The following is a 16,416-nucleotide window of genomic DNA, read 5'->3' as shown; positions in this document are numbered from 1 at the left end:
AACATGAAGGGTGTCTTATTCATTAAATAAATAATCCACCAACTATTTTCTTTTTCATTAATACAGTGCTATTTGTCACCATAAGTATGGATTTCCGTGAAATAACCCTCTAACAGCTTCCCTAATGAAAAATAATACAGACTGCCTCCACCGACACACCAAGCAAAACTCCATTTTAAGTCCTTGTTTTCTAATGTTCGGCTCAGATCAGAGGTCCTTGTTTTTTTATTTTTTATTTTTTTCTTTAAGTGTTCTGCTGAGAGGTCCATTTCATAGTTGGTTGTAGGAAGAAAGTTGTAAAATGGAGTTGAATTTGGAAGGCTTAATAGCAATAATATAAATAAATATAATAAATAGAGAAGTAACAAGTAGGTCATGTATGAATTTGATTCACAAACAAACAGAAAAAAATTTAATAAAAAGAAGGGAAAAAGGAAAGGAAAGAAAAGTATGCAAATTGCAACCCGTGATGAAGTGTCGTATTCCAAGGTTATTTATGCATACAGATTACAGAGACATTACCAACATAAGATAAAAATTTAATAAAAAAATGATATGTAATTACAGTATGAAACAAAATGACAGAAAAATCGTTGTCTTCTTCTGTATGTCCACCGAAATCCTGCAACGTAATCGCTTTTTTTTTTTGGGCAACTTTTGTATTAACTCTACAACTGCATAATCCATGTGAAAAAGAAAATATTGATCAGATTTTTCTGTCATCAAAGGAAATCAAATAAAGCAATAAATGGTGGGTGACTGGGTGTGGGTAAAAAGCTTACCATTCCTCAACTTGTGTACACAAATTCACTCTTTATTTTTTTTTAAATCTTTTTTTTTTTCAGCGATTAGTTGGAATGGCGATTTCATTAGCAGACTGAGCCAAAAGCTCCAAGCATGCCACAAGCGACTTGCATCAATTTCCCTGCCACATGCCATTAGGTAAAATAAAATGATTAAGTCAACTAATGACGAGGCAAATCTATTACATGTTTCACACAGGAAAAGAAAATATATATACAGATCATGATTGAAGGCAATGAAATTTGTTTGTATCCGTCCTAAAAGCGTATCAAATAACCAATTAATTAAAGCAATATATATGCTAGTAGTTGACAAGAAATATAATATAGGGAATGTGAAATTAGATGATATGAAGCAATAAAATAAAGGGTGAAGGTGAATAATATAATAGTGAGACATAGACAGACTGTTTTGGCACCTAAGGTTGGGCTCGGTGGGTATGGACAATGTGCCTCACAGGTTGGCATCTTTATTCCTTAATTTACTTTTAATATCTTCCGTTCATCACATGGATGGACTAATTAAAGAGGAACAGAGAATCATACTGATGGAAATGGAATTCATTAGTTAACACACACTTGTCTTGGCATCTCTAATATTACTATTTTCCTTGGCAACTTCCTCGCGGCTTCCACCATTAAGCGGCATATTCCTATTCCTAATTCCTAATCAATCATTTATCACAGCACACAACTACTTTGTTCTTCCGGTAATAGTGTGAAAAGTGAAACCAAATGCTTTCAGGTTTCAACCCAAGTACTAACTAAGCTAGCACATAAAGGGTGAAGCAAATAGAAATCCAACACAAGTAACACGATAATCAATGGTGAAAAGTCGAATTGGGTATGCATACAGCTGGCTCCCTTCTGTAAGAGGAATCTAAAGATTGCTTCAAGCACTTTCCAGAATGCATTTGAGAATAAAATCACTGAGATACACCAGGATCCTTCTTCTTCTTCTCATGCTAATTAATTGCCACCATATAAAAGTTACCAAAGGACTTGTTCTCCTCCTCACCTTACTTGGCTTGAACTCCATTTCTCTTTAGATTCCCATAAGCCAAGACACAAATATCAATAATCTAGAATGAATCTACCTATGCAATTTGCAATTAACGTTGCAAACACAAAAGTCTCTAAACTCAAAACAACTTGCCCCTTAACTTACTTCAACCAGACTTAAGAACCAAAACAGTGGCTTGCAATTTCATATCAGAATCCTGTCTCCAGCATAGTGCTATTGCTAACTGCTACAACTCATTCTAAAACACACTACTGAAAATCAAGAAATAATTTAATATAATTTGCTTGTCCCTCAATACTAAATTCATACTCCAAAATTAAGCAAAAACCAAATAAACAAACAAACATAATCAAAAGAAAGGAACAAAATCATGCAATGCAATAATCAATTCATGCATAAATAAGGAAATTAATTTATAGTTAGATACCTCTCCTAGGCTTGGCAGCAACTTTAACAAGCGGGGTTGTTCTACGGCGAGCCGCCGCCTTATTGTCTTCCTCCTCCTCCTCCCGCGGGAAAAGAACGCCGTCGATCCCCTGGACGGAGATCCTTCCGTCCGTATAGATATCAGGATCAAACAAATACGCAGAGCCATCGCCATTTCCGAATTTTACAGAGCCATCAGCTTCCTGAGCCGCAACCTTATGCGGCAACCGCAACGTATCGTAACGAATCTTCCCGAACCTTCTAACGGCATTGTACATACTCTCCTCCGTCTGGTACTCCGGTATGATGTGATAGTATATGATCTGCTCCGGCGCCCCCGGCTCGCTCAATTGATCCGTCGTAAGCTTCGCCATGGCCTCGTCGTTCGGCGCCAGAACCGTTAGGACGTAACCCTCGGACACCAACCGCCCCATCTCCGTTGCCAGGGAAGTTAGGTTTACGAGAATGTCCGCCATCTCGTTGTACCCGCCGTAATGCAGCAGCGTCTGGATGAAGTCCTTCACCTGGCGCTCTCCGTTGAAGTGGTGGCGGGGGCCGCCGGGTCCTGGTGCCGGCGCCGGAGCTAGAGATGGTCCAGGAGCCATGGCGTCATAGATCGGAAGAACCGGAGGCGCTCCGGCGGGAACTGGAGCTGGCTTCTTCAGTCGGTGAGTGCGAGGATCCACCTCCGGAGCTCCCTCCGGTAGTACCGCGGCGATGGAGCGGAGACTACGGCGGCGGTTGAAGTCTTCCTGTACGGATCGAGGAACTAATAATCGTTCGATGCCGTGGATGACACCGTCAGGGCGGACAATGTCGTCAGGGCGGAGGACGGCGGCGGAGTCAACAGTCTTATGTCCCGAGGAGTTGGTAGTCAAATGAAGGTGGTAGTCGGAGGAGAGCGTTGTGTGGCGCACGACGGAGGTAGCGGCGGGAGGCCAGGCGGCGGAGGGGATGCGAGTGGGGAGAATGTGGGACATGAGGAGGGTCTGGAGTGAGTTGAGGTTTCGAGGTTCGAGAAGGAAGCGCTTGAACTCAGGGTCGAGGTCTCGCTCGAGAGCATGGTTGCGTGGTGCGAAGATTGTGATGTTGTGGTTGCCGACAGCTTCTTCAAGCTTCTGAAGGAGGAGTGCCTTCTCAACTAGCTCGGCGAGTTCGGTGTAGTGAGAATCCAAGAGCGCGACGAGGATGGAATTTGAGTTGATCTGAGGAGAGGTTGAAGACGATGCGGAATGGAGAAGGAATGGGACGAGGAATACGAGAATGAGGAAGAAGGAGAAGTTCTTGTGGTTGCAGACACCATAGACGGAGGTATCCATGGCGCTGGATTGAAGAAGAGGATACAGATACCGAATGCAATGAGACTTTCTTTTCTGTATTGGAACAAGAACAAGAACAAGAACAAGAAGGAGGAGAGTAAAGTGAGGGAGTTGTGGGGTATAGCTGGTGAGTCTCTTTCTTTCTTGTTCCAATGGGGTTGTGTGCAGAGACTGGTACTGTGGGGGGAAGATGTTAGATGTAAAATGAAAAACTAGCAATATAGAAAGCATACAATTCTTTCAGTGACAGCCTGTATGTGGGGACCACACGGCAACTGGTGTGCTGTTATTATACTCACTACTCACTACTCCTCCTACTCTTTGCTTGTTTTCAAGCCACGCCAAACCCGCTTTTTTTTTATCCTCTCCTCTGTTTAACATGTGTAATCACCAATAATCTATTCGGTTAGTAAATTCATTTTCCTGAACCCATGCAGGTGTCATGTTATACCATGTTCATGTTGCATGTAGCCGTAGTAACTCCTTTTTTAAGTCTTTCAATATTGCCATGATGCATATGAATGTTGCTTAATTATTGTTACATAGGGTAAAAAGGAGGGCAGCCCAAAAAAACGTGTTATGTATGGTGTGGATTGTATTTGACTATTTTAAATTTGGGAAAGAAAAGGGAGAGTGCAATGTGGCAAGGTGTCGGTGTTGGAGACAATGAATGAATGATAGAGAATGGGGATGATGCATCATAGTACGCTCCCTCGTGAATTGATCGTTGGTGTTTGCATTGATTGATAGCTTCCCTTCCCAGTTCCCACAAGTCTGCTTAGGAAAACTGTTTCACGCAACCATAACGGTGACTTCCCCTCCTCCGGTGGTTCCTCAGTCAATTCTCTATCTTCACTTCACCTTCACTCTCACTCTCATAGCTTAATTAGCTTCCCTCACCCCTCCACTACGTTTCTTCTCATTTTACTTCCTCTGCAAATCACCACATGCATCATGTAACACTTTGCATTTACAGACAATGAATACTACCATCCATATGCGATGCTCATATTCATACAAACTTACAATAGACACCAATATCCTCCCTACTTTCCTATCTATATTCTTAATTGTAACAATTTTTTTTCACATAAAATCATATCAATTTATTCATTCTTTAATTCTACAAAATGTAGTAATATCTACATCAAAACCACTAGTGTGAAAATCACAAAACAAACTTCCTGAAGCAACCTTGTGTGTGAATTTAACGTTATTATTTGTTGCCATGGGGAAATGTAATTAGATCAACAAGATTTTCGCTCTTAAGGCATGAAATAAAAAAGAGGTAACTCATTATTTCGTATTCCCTTCCCTAATGTTTTTGAAACAGCTGGTTTAACCGAAATTGGGATGACACAAATCAATCATAATATGTAGAGTAACTAATTAGGACAAATATGGGAAAATGTTTCCAACTTTGGGCGCACATTCATGTCACTTATCACAGTATATGCCCATGGCTTGCCAATTTCATAAAACATTACCGGTATTAATGTATATTACATGTTACGTATGCATATATACATGAAGAAAGTAACATTATAGGTTCAATCACAGTTGCATCTTTCAGATCCTTTTAACTTGTTATTGTAACACCAGAACAGAACATATATTTCCATTTTGCAATCACTATTTCCAAAGCATCTGCTCCTCAGTATGTCATGTCCGGGGAATAATTAACCTGAGAACCAAAAACACTATTAAGCGATAACAACCGTACAATAACATTAACCTACTAGCTACTATTTCACAATAAGATCAATGCAGAAAATAGTCCCCAAAAGATTATGCATGAATCAATTTAGTTGCCAAGAAATTTAACACTCCAATTTGGTCGAACTGGTCGTTTATTATGCATGAATCAATGAGTCGAACTGGTCGTTACGTTAACTTCTTATTGACTTGACCCAAAACTTCAAGTCCATCACCTTTTCACCAATAACTGATTCGTGGTTAAACCATTCTCCCATCCCCACTAACAAAATAACAGGCTAGCATACTGAACCACCAAAATAGCCCAAATTTGTGGCCAGCAGACCAAAGGATTGAGTTTGGCCATGGTGTTTGTTCCTTTTTTTCCTTCTTTGTCTGAGAGCCATCTCATATCCATTGGATAAATTGCATATAGGAATTAAGTTCTTCTAAAATATCAAATAGCTAGGAACAAGTAAGATGGAGTTGATAGACGTTAAAACTTAAAAAAAAGATTCAAGAAAATTTCCCCCGAAATCTTACTGCCATATGAAACTCACGCTAAAGAACCAAAATGCTCCCCGGAAAAACACACTTTACTTATTGCCAGTCCCATTGTAATCTCAACTATATCTTATGCGTAGCTTTGTGAAAGAAAGTATGAAAGTGGTATACCATCTCTTCAGTCTACCAAGCACATTGCCAAAACGCCCTAAAACCACTTGCACTAGGGATGCTTAACCATAAGAACCGAAACAGGTATTGAGTTTACAAATGGTGAAAAGCAAGAAATGCTGAATCTGTACAGAATCTAAAAGGTTAGACAAGGATCAGAGCTCACCTTCAAACATGAGATGATGAGGAAAGATTTTATCGACAGAAACAAAATAGAGCTCAATTCGAACGTGAGCTAGCAGAACAAGCAGCTGGAGTGTTATCATGCAATGCATTCTCTCTTCTAGCTCCCCTGTTCTGGTTGGTCACCTCTCCAGTGGGATGATCCTCCAAATGATTTGACAAAGAGGTAGTCGCAGTTCTATAAGTTGCTCTATTTTGAAGAGATTGGGATTGCACCAGTTGTGTGACGCCGGCAATTCCAGCCTCTCTCCTAGCTTCTGAGCCAACTTTTGACATGGAAGAACCATGACAGAACAGCCTCTCCTTCCATCCCCTTGCGCCTTTTGAAATTGACTCTTTGTATCTAAATCACAAAGATAGGTTGAAATCAGAGAGAAGTCAAGCAGGAAATATACAGAACTAGGCACATCCACTATTCTCTAACAAACCGTACCTCATGGACAATGCACTAAATCGGGCCCGCAAAGATTCAGAAATGGACTGGGATTCTGATGGCCCTGCTCTATCTTGGTTTGCTGGAGAAGATTGCGCAATAGAGTCTCTGCAAACAACCAGTAGAGTAGATTACTCCCATCCTGTATTTTTATGTTAACTAGCATATTTCCCCACTGTTATCAGATATGAAGAACTATATAAAATTACGACATTTAGAGAAAAGTGTCACACCGAACAAGTTTTCTTAGACTTAACACATTCTTTAAGGATCTTTTAGGGTCAAATGGCATTCCCACCATTCTTCACCATCATATGCTGAATAAAAGGGAAAAACACATCAATTATGCAAATGAATGTGCTTTATCCCTTGGCTCAACTTGACACACTAAACCGTTCAGGAACTAAGAGCTGAGACAAAGATATTCTGGACAACATTTTATATTTATTTGCATAAATAGTGAGGGAAGTTTTGAATGGGTTTTCATAACAGAGACAGGTGTGTATGGTAAATGCATAAATAGGGGGAGAGGAGTAGCTTATTGTTTTGCAAATAAATAACATGATCACAACTACCTATCCAGAGGAGCTGAAGAAGAGCTTTGAGTCTGAAGATGTGGGATCTGCCGTGATATTTCACCTCCACGGGATGTCATAGGACTAGATGGAGTTCCTAAAGGATTTGTAGCTGGTTCATCTCCCCCTCTAGGATCTGATTCAGGGACTTGCGGTGCACTTGGCTGAGATGACAAAACGATAACGGGTGGATGACCATGAGCAGATGCCCTAGTTTGATGCCCTTCCCTCCGACCATGATGGTGTGATCTCCCAACTGCTGCTGCTGCAGCTAAATGTTGAATTATTCGTTGTTCAAGATCAGCATCACTTATGCCTAACTGCAGGAAGAGAAAAATTATAAGCATGATAAACAAATGGGAGAATTGTAATGTGCTTAGCTATAAGACAGCCAAACCAACACTCAATGTCTGATAGATAACCGACATGCTGCAGTCCAAAATCACCAAAGGCAGGGTGGTGAAAGATAGCAGCAGTCCTTGGTGCGATAGCCCTCAACTTCCTTTCCCGTTCTACTGCCTCAAACAGCTCTTGACTGCAAGAAAATGCACAAAAATTTAAGAACAGCATCAATTTAAAAAAGACAGAAAAGATCCAGAAAAGCTAAATCACAACAAACCTGGTTGGATCCTTCATGCTAATAGGTTGCCAACACATAGGGCACTGAGAGCTTCTCTGGCACCTACAAAAAAAAGCCCATAACAATTGCTAAAATATAATCTTCCATTTCCAATTATATAAAGTAAAACACGTCTAATATGCATATACTTTTAATGCATGTGGAAATAACAAGAATATCTTTAGCAGTGAGCAGATCCTCCTCCCACACACAAAATACACAAGCAACTCAATTCACTAGCTTTCTAGTCAATGCAGTCTGTACAGAGTGTAGTTCTAGAATAAAGTCATAGCCATATATCACCTAGCATTGACAAAAGTCAAAAGAACCAGAAACATAGGACAGCATTCTAACCACCTTAATATAAATCAATGGAATTAAAACTTACATGAATATTCAATCAATAACCCATTATAATTGGTGATGTTGCCATATGCAAATTCCAGAATGTATTAATTTTTATGGGATACTACCAGACTGATTGTATGGAAAAGGATAAATTTGAAGGGCCTAAGTGTTTGTTTGTGGAGGAAAAAAAAACAACAACAAAACAAACTAACCTTGGTATGAATATCATTAAAATTTATGCTGTTAGAGAAATAGATATTAGAAATCGACTTCAATGTAAGTACAACCTGCCTCAAGTTAGTTACTTTCATCCTATCTCTATAAGTTGAAATTTAGTTCTCTTAATCTCTCTCCTACCACTTCCCCAGCCAGTAGAATGTTTGCCTCCCTATGTCATAACTCTCGGACCCTGCTTTAAGAGAACACCATACAATTTATATCCTTATCATAGCCATTTGACTCTAAAAGGAACCAAGCAAATCTAATACCGAGTAGGTCAACCAACATAATACACAAACTCACAAGGATATAAAGGAAAAAATAAAATAAGCTAAAATCAATCTATATTTTGAGAGAGGCACTCGAAAAAAATTATTCATATATTAAGGCATACCATTCAAGAACACATTGAAGGTGAAACTCATGCCTGCATGCAGTGGTCTGAAAAGCAACAGAGGGAGAAAAAGAAAGTGACCAAAAGTTATATTTTAGAAACGAGAGTAATTTGCAAAAGCTGAATATTACTGTCGAAGGATCACTTTCGGAGAAATCCTCAAGGCATATGCTGCAAGCATCATCACATGATTCTTGAATCCCTCCTTCGACGAAGGCCGCAGCCGAAGTCATTTGACTCTCAGCCTTGCCTTCCATCCCTGGTACCTTCTACACATCAGCCGCACAACTTCAGAGTCAGATGAATTGTTTTACAAGTGTAAGTAGAGCTCTAGAATTCATCATATTTTGAACAAACACAAGGAAAATAAACCAAGGGATCAATAGATCAATTCTACTGTCAAACTCCAAACCAGTTTGAGACAAGTGCATTTAACTAGTCCTCACAACAAGTGTCACCACAATCCCTAGTACAAATGATCTACCAATACCAAATATTTAGTAACAAATAAATACAGTTTCTACCAGCAATACATACTATTACGCCCCAGGAATCTTCACGAAAAGCTTCTAAAATTTGAGAAGACAACTTGAACACAATTGTGTGATAAGTTAAATAATCTTTTTTAAATGTATTCCTATTATAGAATTGTGCCTCAAACATTTGATCATCATCATCGTCGAAAATCGCGGAATATCCTTGGTAGCAGAAAACCGTTGCTAACCGCCACGGGGAAACGTCATTAATAGTACTTTCTATATTGGCATGACGCTAATGAAAAACGGATCACGACGCAGGACAGGACAGAACTCAAATCGACGCAGATAAAAAAAATGAAACCTTTGGCATGGGGAAATGTAGTAGATAGAAGCAGATACAATAATGAGACCAAAATGGAAGAGAATAAGTGGGTTTACCTCCATGGATAGGAACTTAAAGGTGTCAAGAAATAGAGGGCAGGGCCATCAAGGGAAGATCGAGGCTTGAACGCTAGAGATCCATTGCAGAGAAGAGGAATTGAGTGAGTGAAACAATTTTGATGACGATTGAAGATGAAGAAAAGAAATGAGAAAGAGAGAGAGGTGCAGAAACTTTACCTTGAGAAATGGCAGAAGTTACCTGGTCCCACCCCACAGTATGTGAGAGGAGGGAAGAGAGAGAAAACACAAAACACACAACATAAAAATAAGAAGAAAAATTTGCACTGTAATACTATCAGGCTCAATGCCCAACTTAAGAGAAGCCCAAATATCTTGCTTCCTTTTAAATATGCATTGGGCTATAAATAAAGGATAAGAATCATGGTGTGGGTCGGGACAAACAAGACCAAAAAATGACCAAAAAAAAAGCCTTTCTTTCTCAACCCTCATTCTATATGTTTGCTTTTTCGTAAATATATATTTATTTGAGAAAATAATCAAAATCGTCCCTAAAAGAAATTTTGATCTCTATTTTTGTTCTCAAAAGATAAAATTAAGCAAATTCGTCCTTGAAAAATAACCAACCTGATCGCTTTAGTTCTTCCGTCATCTCCTGCATTGAGGTGGTTTACACTCGCTGACATGGCATGCTAACTGCCAGCGTGACACTCGCTTAGTGTACCTTTTTGTTGCTGATAAGATAAGTTTATTAAATCAATTCAAATCAGTCTCTAAATCCATGAACACTAATCCAAAATTCAAAGGAAAGAACAAGGAAAACTTTCTCCTTGAGAACGGCAATGAATTGGTAAGGTTATGGAATCTTCTAATTTGTGATCCAAACAACATCAACACCAACTCCCCTCAGCAGAAAATCCAACTCCATCAGTAACAAAGGACCACCTAAACAACAACACAGACAAAAAAAAAATAACATTCTTTTCTTTCCTGAATTCAATTGGCGAAAGGAAAAAAAATGAAAGAGACGAAGAACGTACCTGAGGGGAAAGCTCATGGAAAACCATGAGAATGAGCTTGGACTTCATGAAATCAAGGGGAGAGAGAGCATTTTTGAGTTGGAGAGAGGAGCAAATCTGATTGAATTAGTCTATGAAGTGGTTGTTGTCGACGGCGGTAGTGATGGTGCAGGGAACGGAGCTGTTGGGTCTGATGAGGAGAACCATGGCAGTGGAGAGAGACAAGAATGCCACTAACATCAGCGGGCATCTCTTCTTCGGCATTTCCATCCATGTTTGCGTATGCTTTGCCATTGCTTCGCTTCTTACTTCCCAAATTTATGAATCTCTTACTACTAAATCGGCATTGTCATTGTGATTCTGGTTTCTAGGGTTCCTGCTGCTGCTGGATCTTTGGGTTTCAAGGTTTCATTACTAACTTGGCCATTAACTGCCTTCGTTTCACAGATTAAATATACTACTTAATCCACAATTCTTAAATTTTACCACAAATACTAATAAATCTACCATTTATGTGCAGGCGATGGTGGCGTTGAAGGTGTAGGCAGTGACGCGGGCGGCAGCAGGGCAACTTGGGAACATGAAATTTGCTATGAAGGTGAGGTTCGATTCCTTTGAATTTGGGATTAGGGTTTATGGACTTAGGGACTGATTTGAATTGATCTAATAAACTTATCTTATCAGCAACAAGAGGGTATACTAAGCGAGTGCCACACTGGTAGTTAACAAGCCATGTCAGCGAGCGTTAGCCACCTCAGTGCAAGAGATGACAAAAGGACTAACACGACCAGGTAAGTTATCTCTCGGGGACGAATTTGATTAATTTTATCTTTCGGAGACGAAAATGGAGATCGAGATATCTTTTAAGAACGATTTTGACTATTAACTCGTATTTATTTCCACTTGGGTATACTAGAAGTAAAAATAATACTACCATTTTAAAAATGGCCCTAAATTGTTAGGTATTTAAATGAGTGACAAAAAGTTAGTATTTTTGAATATCTACATAATTTTTGGTATGTAAATATTTGTCTATTTTATTCATAAATAAATTTATTTGTGTATTGTTGTTATTATAATGTTATTATTACAAATTATTATGATTATTTTTTTCAGATTTTGATCGTTATTATTAATTATGTATTATTATAGTATTATTATTATTATTATTATTGCAAATCATAGCCATTTTTCAAAATGCAGGCAAGAAAAATAAAAAAATTATAAAAAATAAATTATAACCTACGTTTTTCAGGTAACAAAAATGAAAAAATAATATTATACATAAAAATTATTTTATCTGTATTTTGTTCTAATACCATATGTCCATATCAATATAATTACTTTATAGATTTATTTCAACGTGTTTCACCAACATTTTTTTTATATTTAAATTAATCAATTTCAAATCGATTCTTTAAAATTTTTCATACTTTTTAACCTGACTCTTGCTATTAGACTTTGAGAAATAGTGGAGTAATAAAATATCTTTATATGAATTTTTATATAATGCTTGATGCACCTTTAGAATAAATAATTATTTTTTATTATTAATTAAGAAAGCGAATCACCCAAGTCAAAACCCGGGGGAGAAGAAATCAAGAAAATGAATCACTCATAAGATAATGTAGTTCATTAAAAAAATATGAATACATTAAGCAGACGATTTTTTTTTTTTTTTTGAAGTAAAGAGTTTAACATACGGACGTTAAAGATAAAACAAATAAATAAATCAATAAATAATAGTTGATGATTCAAAAGACATGATAACTTTTAATCATCTTTAATATTATTATCAATGATCAAAATCCAAAGAATTAACCACTAATTTATTCATCAGAAAAAGTAATCACAATTATTTTCATTCCTTCTTCCAAAAAGAAAAATTCAATCAAGATGACAATTATATAATGCTTTTGTTTTGCTTGTGCATGTTGATATAAAATTGAATCAATAAAATGAAAAGAGAAAAGCGATGGATAAGATCAGAATAACCGGGGAGATCAAAGATGCCAAATATTGTCACATTCTTTATAAATTATTAAAATTATAAAGTAATCAGTTTATCTAACAATATCAAAATGTTTTAACTCATAATCAAAATGTTTGCTTAATTTTGAAATTGAACAAAATAGTCATCTGATTTTTAATCACATATCAAATTATTTTTCTATCAAATATAAAATTAACGGAATTACCAACATGTTAGAGCATTGAATCATCACATTTATATTATATCAGCATTTTTAATATTCTGCTATGTTGACATAGGCTGATTTTTTTGGTTATGAAAGAGGTGAAGGTGTTGTATCAGGATATAGATGATGGAGATGCTATATTAATTTGTGGGACAGTTTTTTGTTCAGATTTGGTGTTAAGAAATTGGACCTTTCGAATTCTTTGTTTTTAAGTTTTTGGAAGTAAATTGGAGGGTCTGTTTTGCATAAAAAGAATATCTGAAATTCACATAAAGTAAATCGGACCCTGCGATTTTTTCATGATCAAAATTTTTTTTATGATTTACATGAAATCGGATGGTCCGTTTTCTCTGTTAATTTTCTTTTTGAATTAAATTCAAGAAATCGCTGGGTTCGAGTTGTGACGGACACCACATCAATATTAAGCACCACTCCTTCCCATATCCAAGTCCAACACCAACTTTACCTCCATAATCTATTCTATTATATAAAAATTGGATTTTTACACTTAATGATGAAGCTGACGTGGCATACTCCGGAGAGTGTTTTCAAATTTAATTATTTTAACTCATTCAATACAATTTATTACCATGACTTAATTATATCAACTAATTAATTTGATTAGATATTTAAATATTAATATAATTTATTATAACTTAATTAATTTTACTACATTAATTGTAATTTGTTATATTAGTTAATTAATTTATTCATTTATAAAGTCTGAAATAAAATAAATAATTTGTTGTTTATTCTAATTGAATTTACTAAATTTAATTATACATTATATACGAATTAATAATAATTTATAAATCACTCTAATTTATAATATTTAATAAAATAATTTGTAAATCACTTTATATTATATATTATATATGTATTAACGAAATATTATATATATCTTAATGTGTTAATTAAATATTATATACGCATAGAAAAATAAATATGATATAATATTGATAATATATATTAGCACGGTGATTTTTTATAGTATTGATAATGATAATATGATATAGTATTATATAAACTTTTCAATATTAGTATAAAAAAATTGGAAAATTATTCCTTATGGTAATCACTTTTAGTGGAATAGTGTGTCTCTTTATATAGTATTGATAATTGTGCTTAATTTAAAATAATGTATGTCGGTATGTTAAATTATTTTTCAAAATGATCTAAATAGATAATCTAATTGATTGAATGATTACATAAAATATTTTATATATTAATATACTAAAATCAACTTCATTTTTGGGCACAATTTATACAAGATTAAGTTATTTTTATTTTTTATTTGTTATCTGTGTTACTTTATTTAATTTTAAGTAGCGTCATATTTACAATTGCCGCGAGTAATATTATAAAATATGAAAATCAATTTTTTATAATTTAAATATCAATGTTTGAGTTAATTTAATTTGAACTTTTTAAAATTAATGTTTATAATTTAAATATCAATGTTTGAGTTAATTTTAATTAACTTTTTAAAATTAATGTTATCTTTCATTTAGATCTAATTCATTTAAAATACAAAATACTAATCTATTATTTTTCTTTAAATAATAATAATTTTAATTTATTTGCTGTCTTTTTTTCCTTTATATTTTGTTTAGCAAAGATAATATATGAATTAGGATGGAATTAAAAAATACTCTATATGATACATGTTTGGCACTGATAAATTCATATGAAATAAAAGAGAAGAAAACAGAAAGCAAAAGAACATTGAGTTGAATGGTGTAAGCAGATTCATTGAAGTCAAGTGTTTGTATGTTCTCATGTCTCATCTCATTTTTCAAAGTTCAAACACATTTTGAATGTACGAATTTTAATTATATGTATTTTTTTTCTTTTCAATAAATACTACCATCTCTTCCTATTTTTGTTATAGATTTGTCTTTTATTTAAAAAACACAAAAAAATGTAAAAAAAAATAATAAAAGAAATTAAAACTATTATTATATTTAAAAAAATAAAATACTCTTTTAATTAAATATCTATGTAATTCCTATCTAAATATAAATTATATTTTGATATATTGAGTGGTAAATATAAAAAATATATATAATAGATAAATTAAAATAACAAATAATGAGATATCTATCTATCTATTCTATTATATAAAAATTGAATTTTTGCACTTAATAATGATAAATTTGACTTGGCATGCTTCTTAAAATGTTTTCTGATTTATTTCTTTTTAACTCATTAAATACAATTTATTACGGTAGATTAATTATATCAACTAATTGATTTGATTAGATATTTAAGTATCACATAATTTAATATTATGTATATCAATTAATTGAATATAATTGTTAGAGTATAATTAGGATCAATTAGCATTATTTAACATATCTGAATATTTATTATAGGATATTACATCTTTATTATTTCAATTCTCTTAGCACATATAAATACCCTTCTATATTGTATCATTCTACACAACTTGAATACACACAAACATTTTCTTTACTACTCTCTCTTACCCTTTCTAATAATAATAAATACAATTAAATTTAGTTAGAAGTTCATTATTTTATAGTCTTCTATAAAATAATCTTTTTATCACTTTGGATATTTTAACTCTTTTTTTCTCTTTATATGTAATTTTGTTGTGCGTTAACTTTATTTATTTAATGCTGAAGAAATATACTCATGTTAATTCTATTATATAATAGTTTGTTTTTCTCCTATATATTTTAATTTATATAGTTACTATTAATCTTACTGTTTTCATTTTTTTGAATTGTTCTTTATTTTTTTATGACTTGATAATTTAAAAAAAAAAAGCAAAGAATAGAAAAAAAGATTGCCAAAGACAAAGGTTAGAAGCCTAAAGCAGATCATTCCTCAGTATTATTATTATTAATATGAACTTTATTATTTATTTTCTAACATTCTTTAATACAATTTCGTTTCTTTTTCTTAATTATTATTAATACTTTTATTCTTTTCTTCTCTAATTATAAATCTCTTTATAATAATTTTTTAATAGGATATTTTTTTGATCTAATAAATTTTTTTCTCTATTTTTTATCAAAAATAATTTATATTAGAAAAAAAAGATACAAATTAAATTTTAAAATTCAAATTTAAATAAGATGTGCAAATGATAACTATTGAATTTATTTGGTCGATTTAAACACTTTGTATTATCGCCATTGAAAATTTCAAATACTATTATAAAATTCTAGATATTTTTATTTTATTGTTCTTAAATTATATATTATACAGTTTATTTGAAGAGTTTTATCTTTTTTAAAACAAGTGTGACATTATATACTTTTTTAGATACAATAAATGAATAATAAAGTTAAAATGAGTAACAAAATTGATTATATAATAAGATACAAATTTTTAGAATTTCTAGCACAATTAACAAATTATTTTTAGTTTCAAAATAAATGTTTACTCTATTTTTTATCTTTTATTTGATTTTTTATAACTTTTTCTTGATTTTTTTAATTAATTATATACTTTGTATTTTGTAGAAAAAATTTATCAATCATAAAATATAGAAGACTTAACCAAAAAATTTTTAAAATGTTGATGAATCACAAAATAAAAAATTATGAATTGTGCTTTAATTATGTTGTAAAATTCAA

At 33.8% G+C, this 16,416-nt stretch overlaps 2 protein-coding genes across 6 annotated transcripts; both read right to left on the bottom strand.

The window, feature by feature from the left end:
* Window positions 1–326: 326 nt before the first annotated feature.
* LOC130955619 (fasciclin-like arabinogalactan protein 15) lies at window positions 327–3,770 on the bottom strand. The gene is made up of 3 exons (XM_057882519.1): window positions 2,255–3,770; window positions 783–925; window positions 327–674 (listed from the first exon to the last, which is right to left on the bottom strand). The coding sequence occupies exons 1-2, from the start codon at window positions 3,570–3,572 to the stop codon at window positions 870–872; spliced, it is 1,374 nt and encodes a 457-aa protein (XP_057738502.1). The 5' UTR covers window positions 3,573–3,770; the 3' UTR covers window positions 327–674; window positions 783–869.
* Window positions 3,771–4,939: 1,169 nt separating this feature from the next.
* LOC130957918 (E3 ubiquitin-protein ligase RHF2A-like) lies at window positions 4,940–9,910 on the bottom strand. 5 transcript variants are annotated; one of them, XM_057884766.1, is made up of 10 exons: window positions 9,811–9,910; window positions 9,631–9,703; window positions 8,845–8,982; window positions 8,714–8,760; window positions 7,753–7,815; window positions 7,560–7,668; window positions 7,134–7,453; window positions 6,559–6,666; window positions 6,109–6,468; window positions 4,940–5,256 (listed from the first exon to the last, which is right to left on the bottom strand). In XM_057884766.1, the coding sequence occupies exons 2-9, from the start codon at window positions 9,634–9,636 to the stop codon at window positions 6,162–6,164; spliced, it is 1,098 nt and encodes a 365-aa protein (XP_057740749.1). In that variant the 5' UTR covers window positions 9,637–9,703; window positions 9,811–9,910; the 3' UTR covers window positions 4,940–5,256; window positions 6,109–6,161. The 5 variants fall into 5 exon arrangements, with proteins under 5 accessions (XP_057740749.1, XP_057740753.1, XP_057740751.1 ...); XM_057884770.1 differs by having other exon boundaries at window positions 8,859–8,982; XM_057884768.1 differs by having other exon boundaries at window positions 8,845–8,979; window positions 9,811–9,861.
* Between the last annotated feature and the right edge of the window lie 6,506 nt (window positions 9,911–16,416).

This window comes from Arachis stenosperma, chromosome 10, assembly GCF_014773155.1.
Source record: "Arachis stenosperma cultivar V10309 chromosome 10, arast.V10309.gnm1.PFL2, whole genome shotgun sequence".
In the NCBI taxonomy this organism is placed as follows: domain Eukaryota; kingdom Viridiplantae; phylum Streptophyta; class Magnoliopsida; order Fabales; family Fabaceae; genus Arachis; species Arachis stenosperma.
The sequence above is the reverse complement of the archived record's forward strand: the minus strand, read 5'-3'. Positions and strand labels throughout refer to the sequence as shown.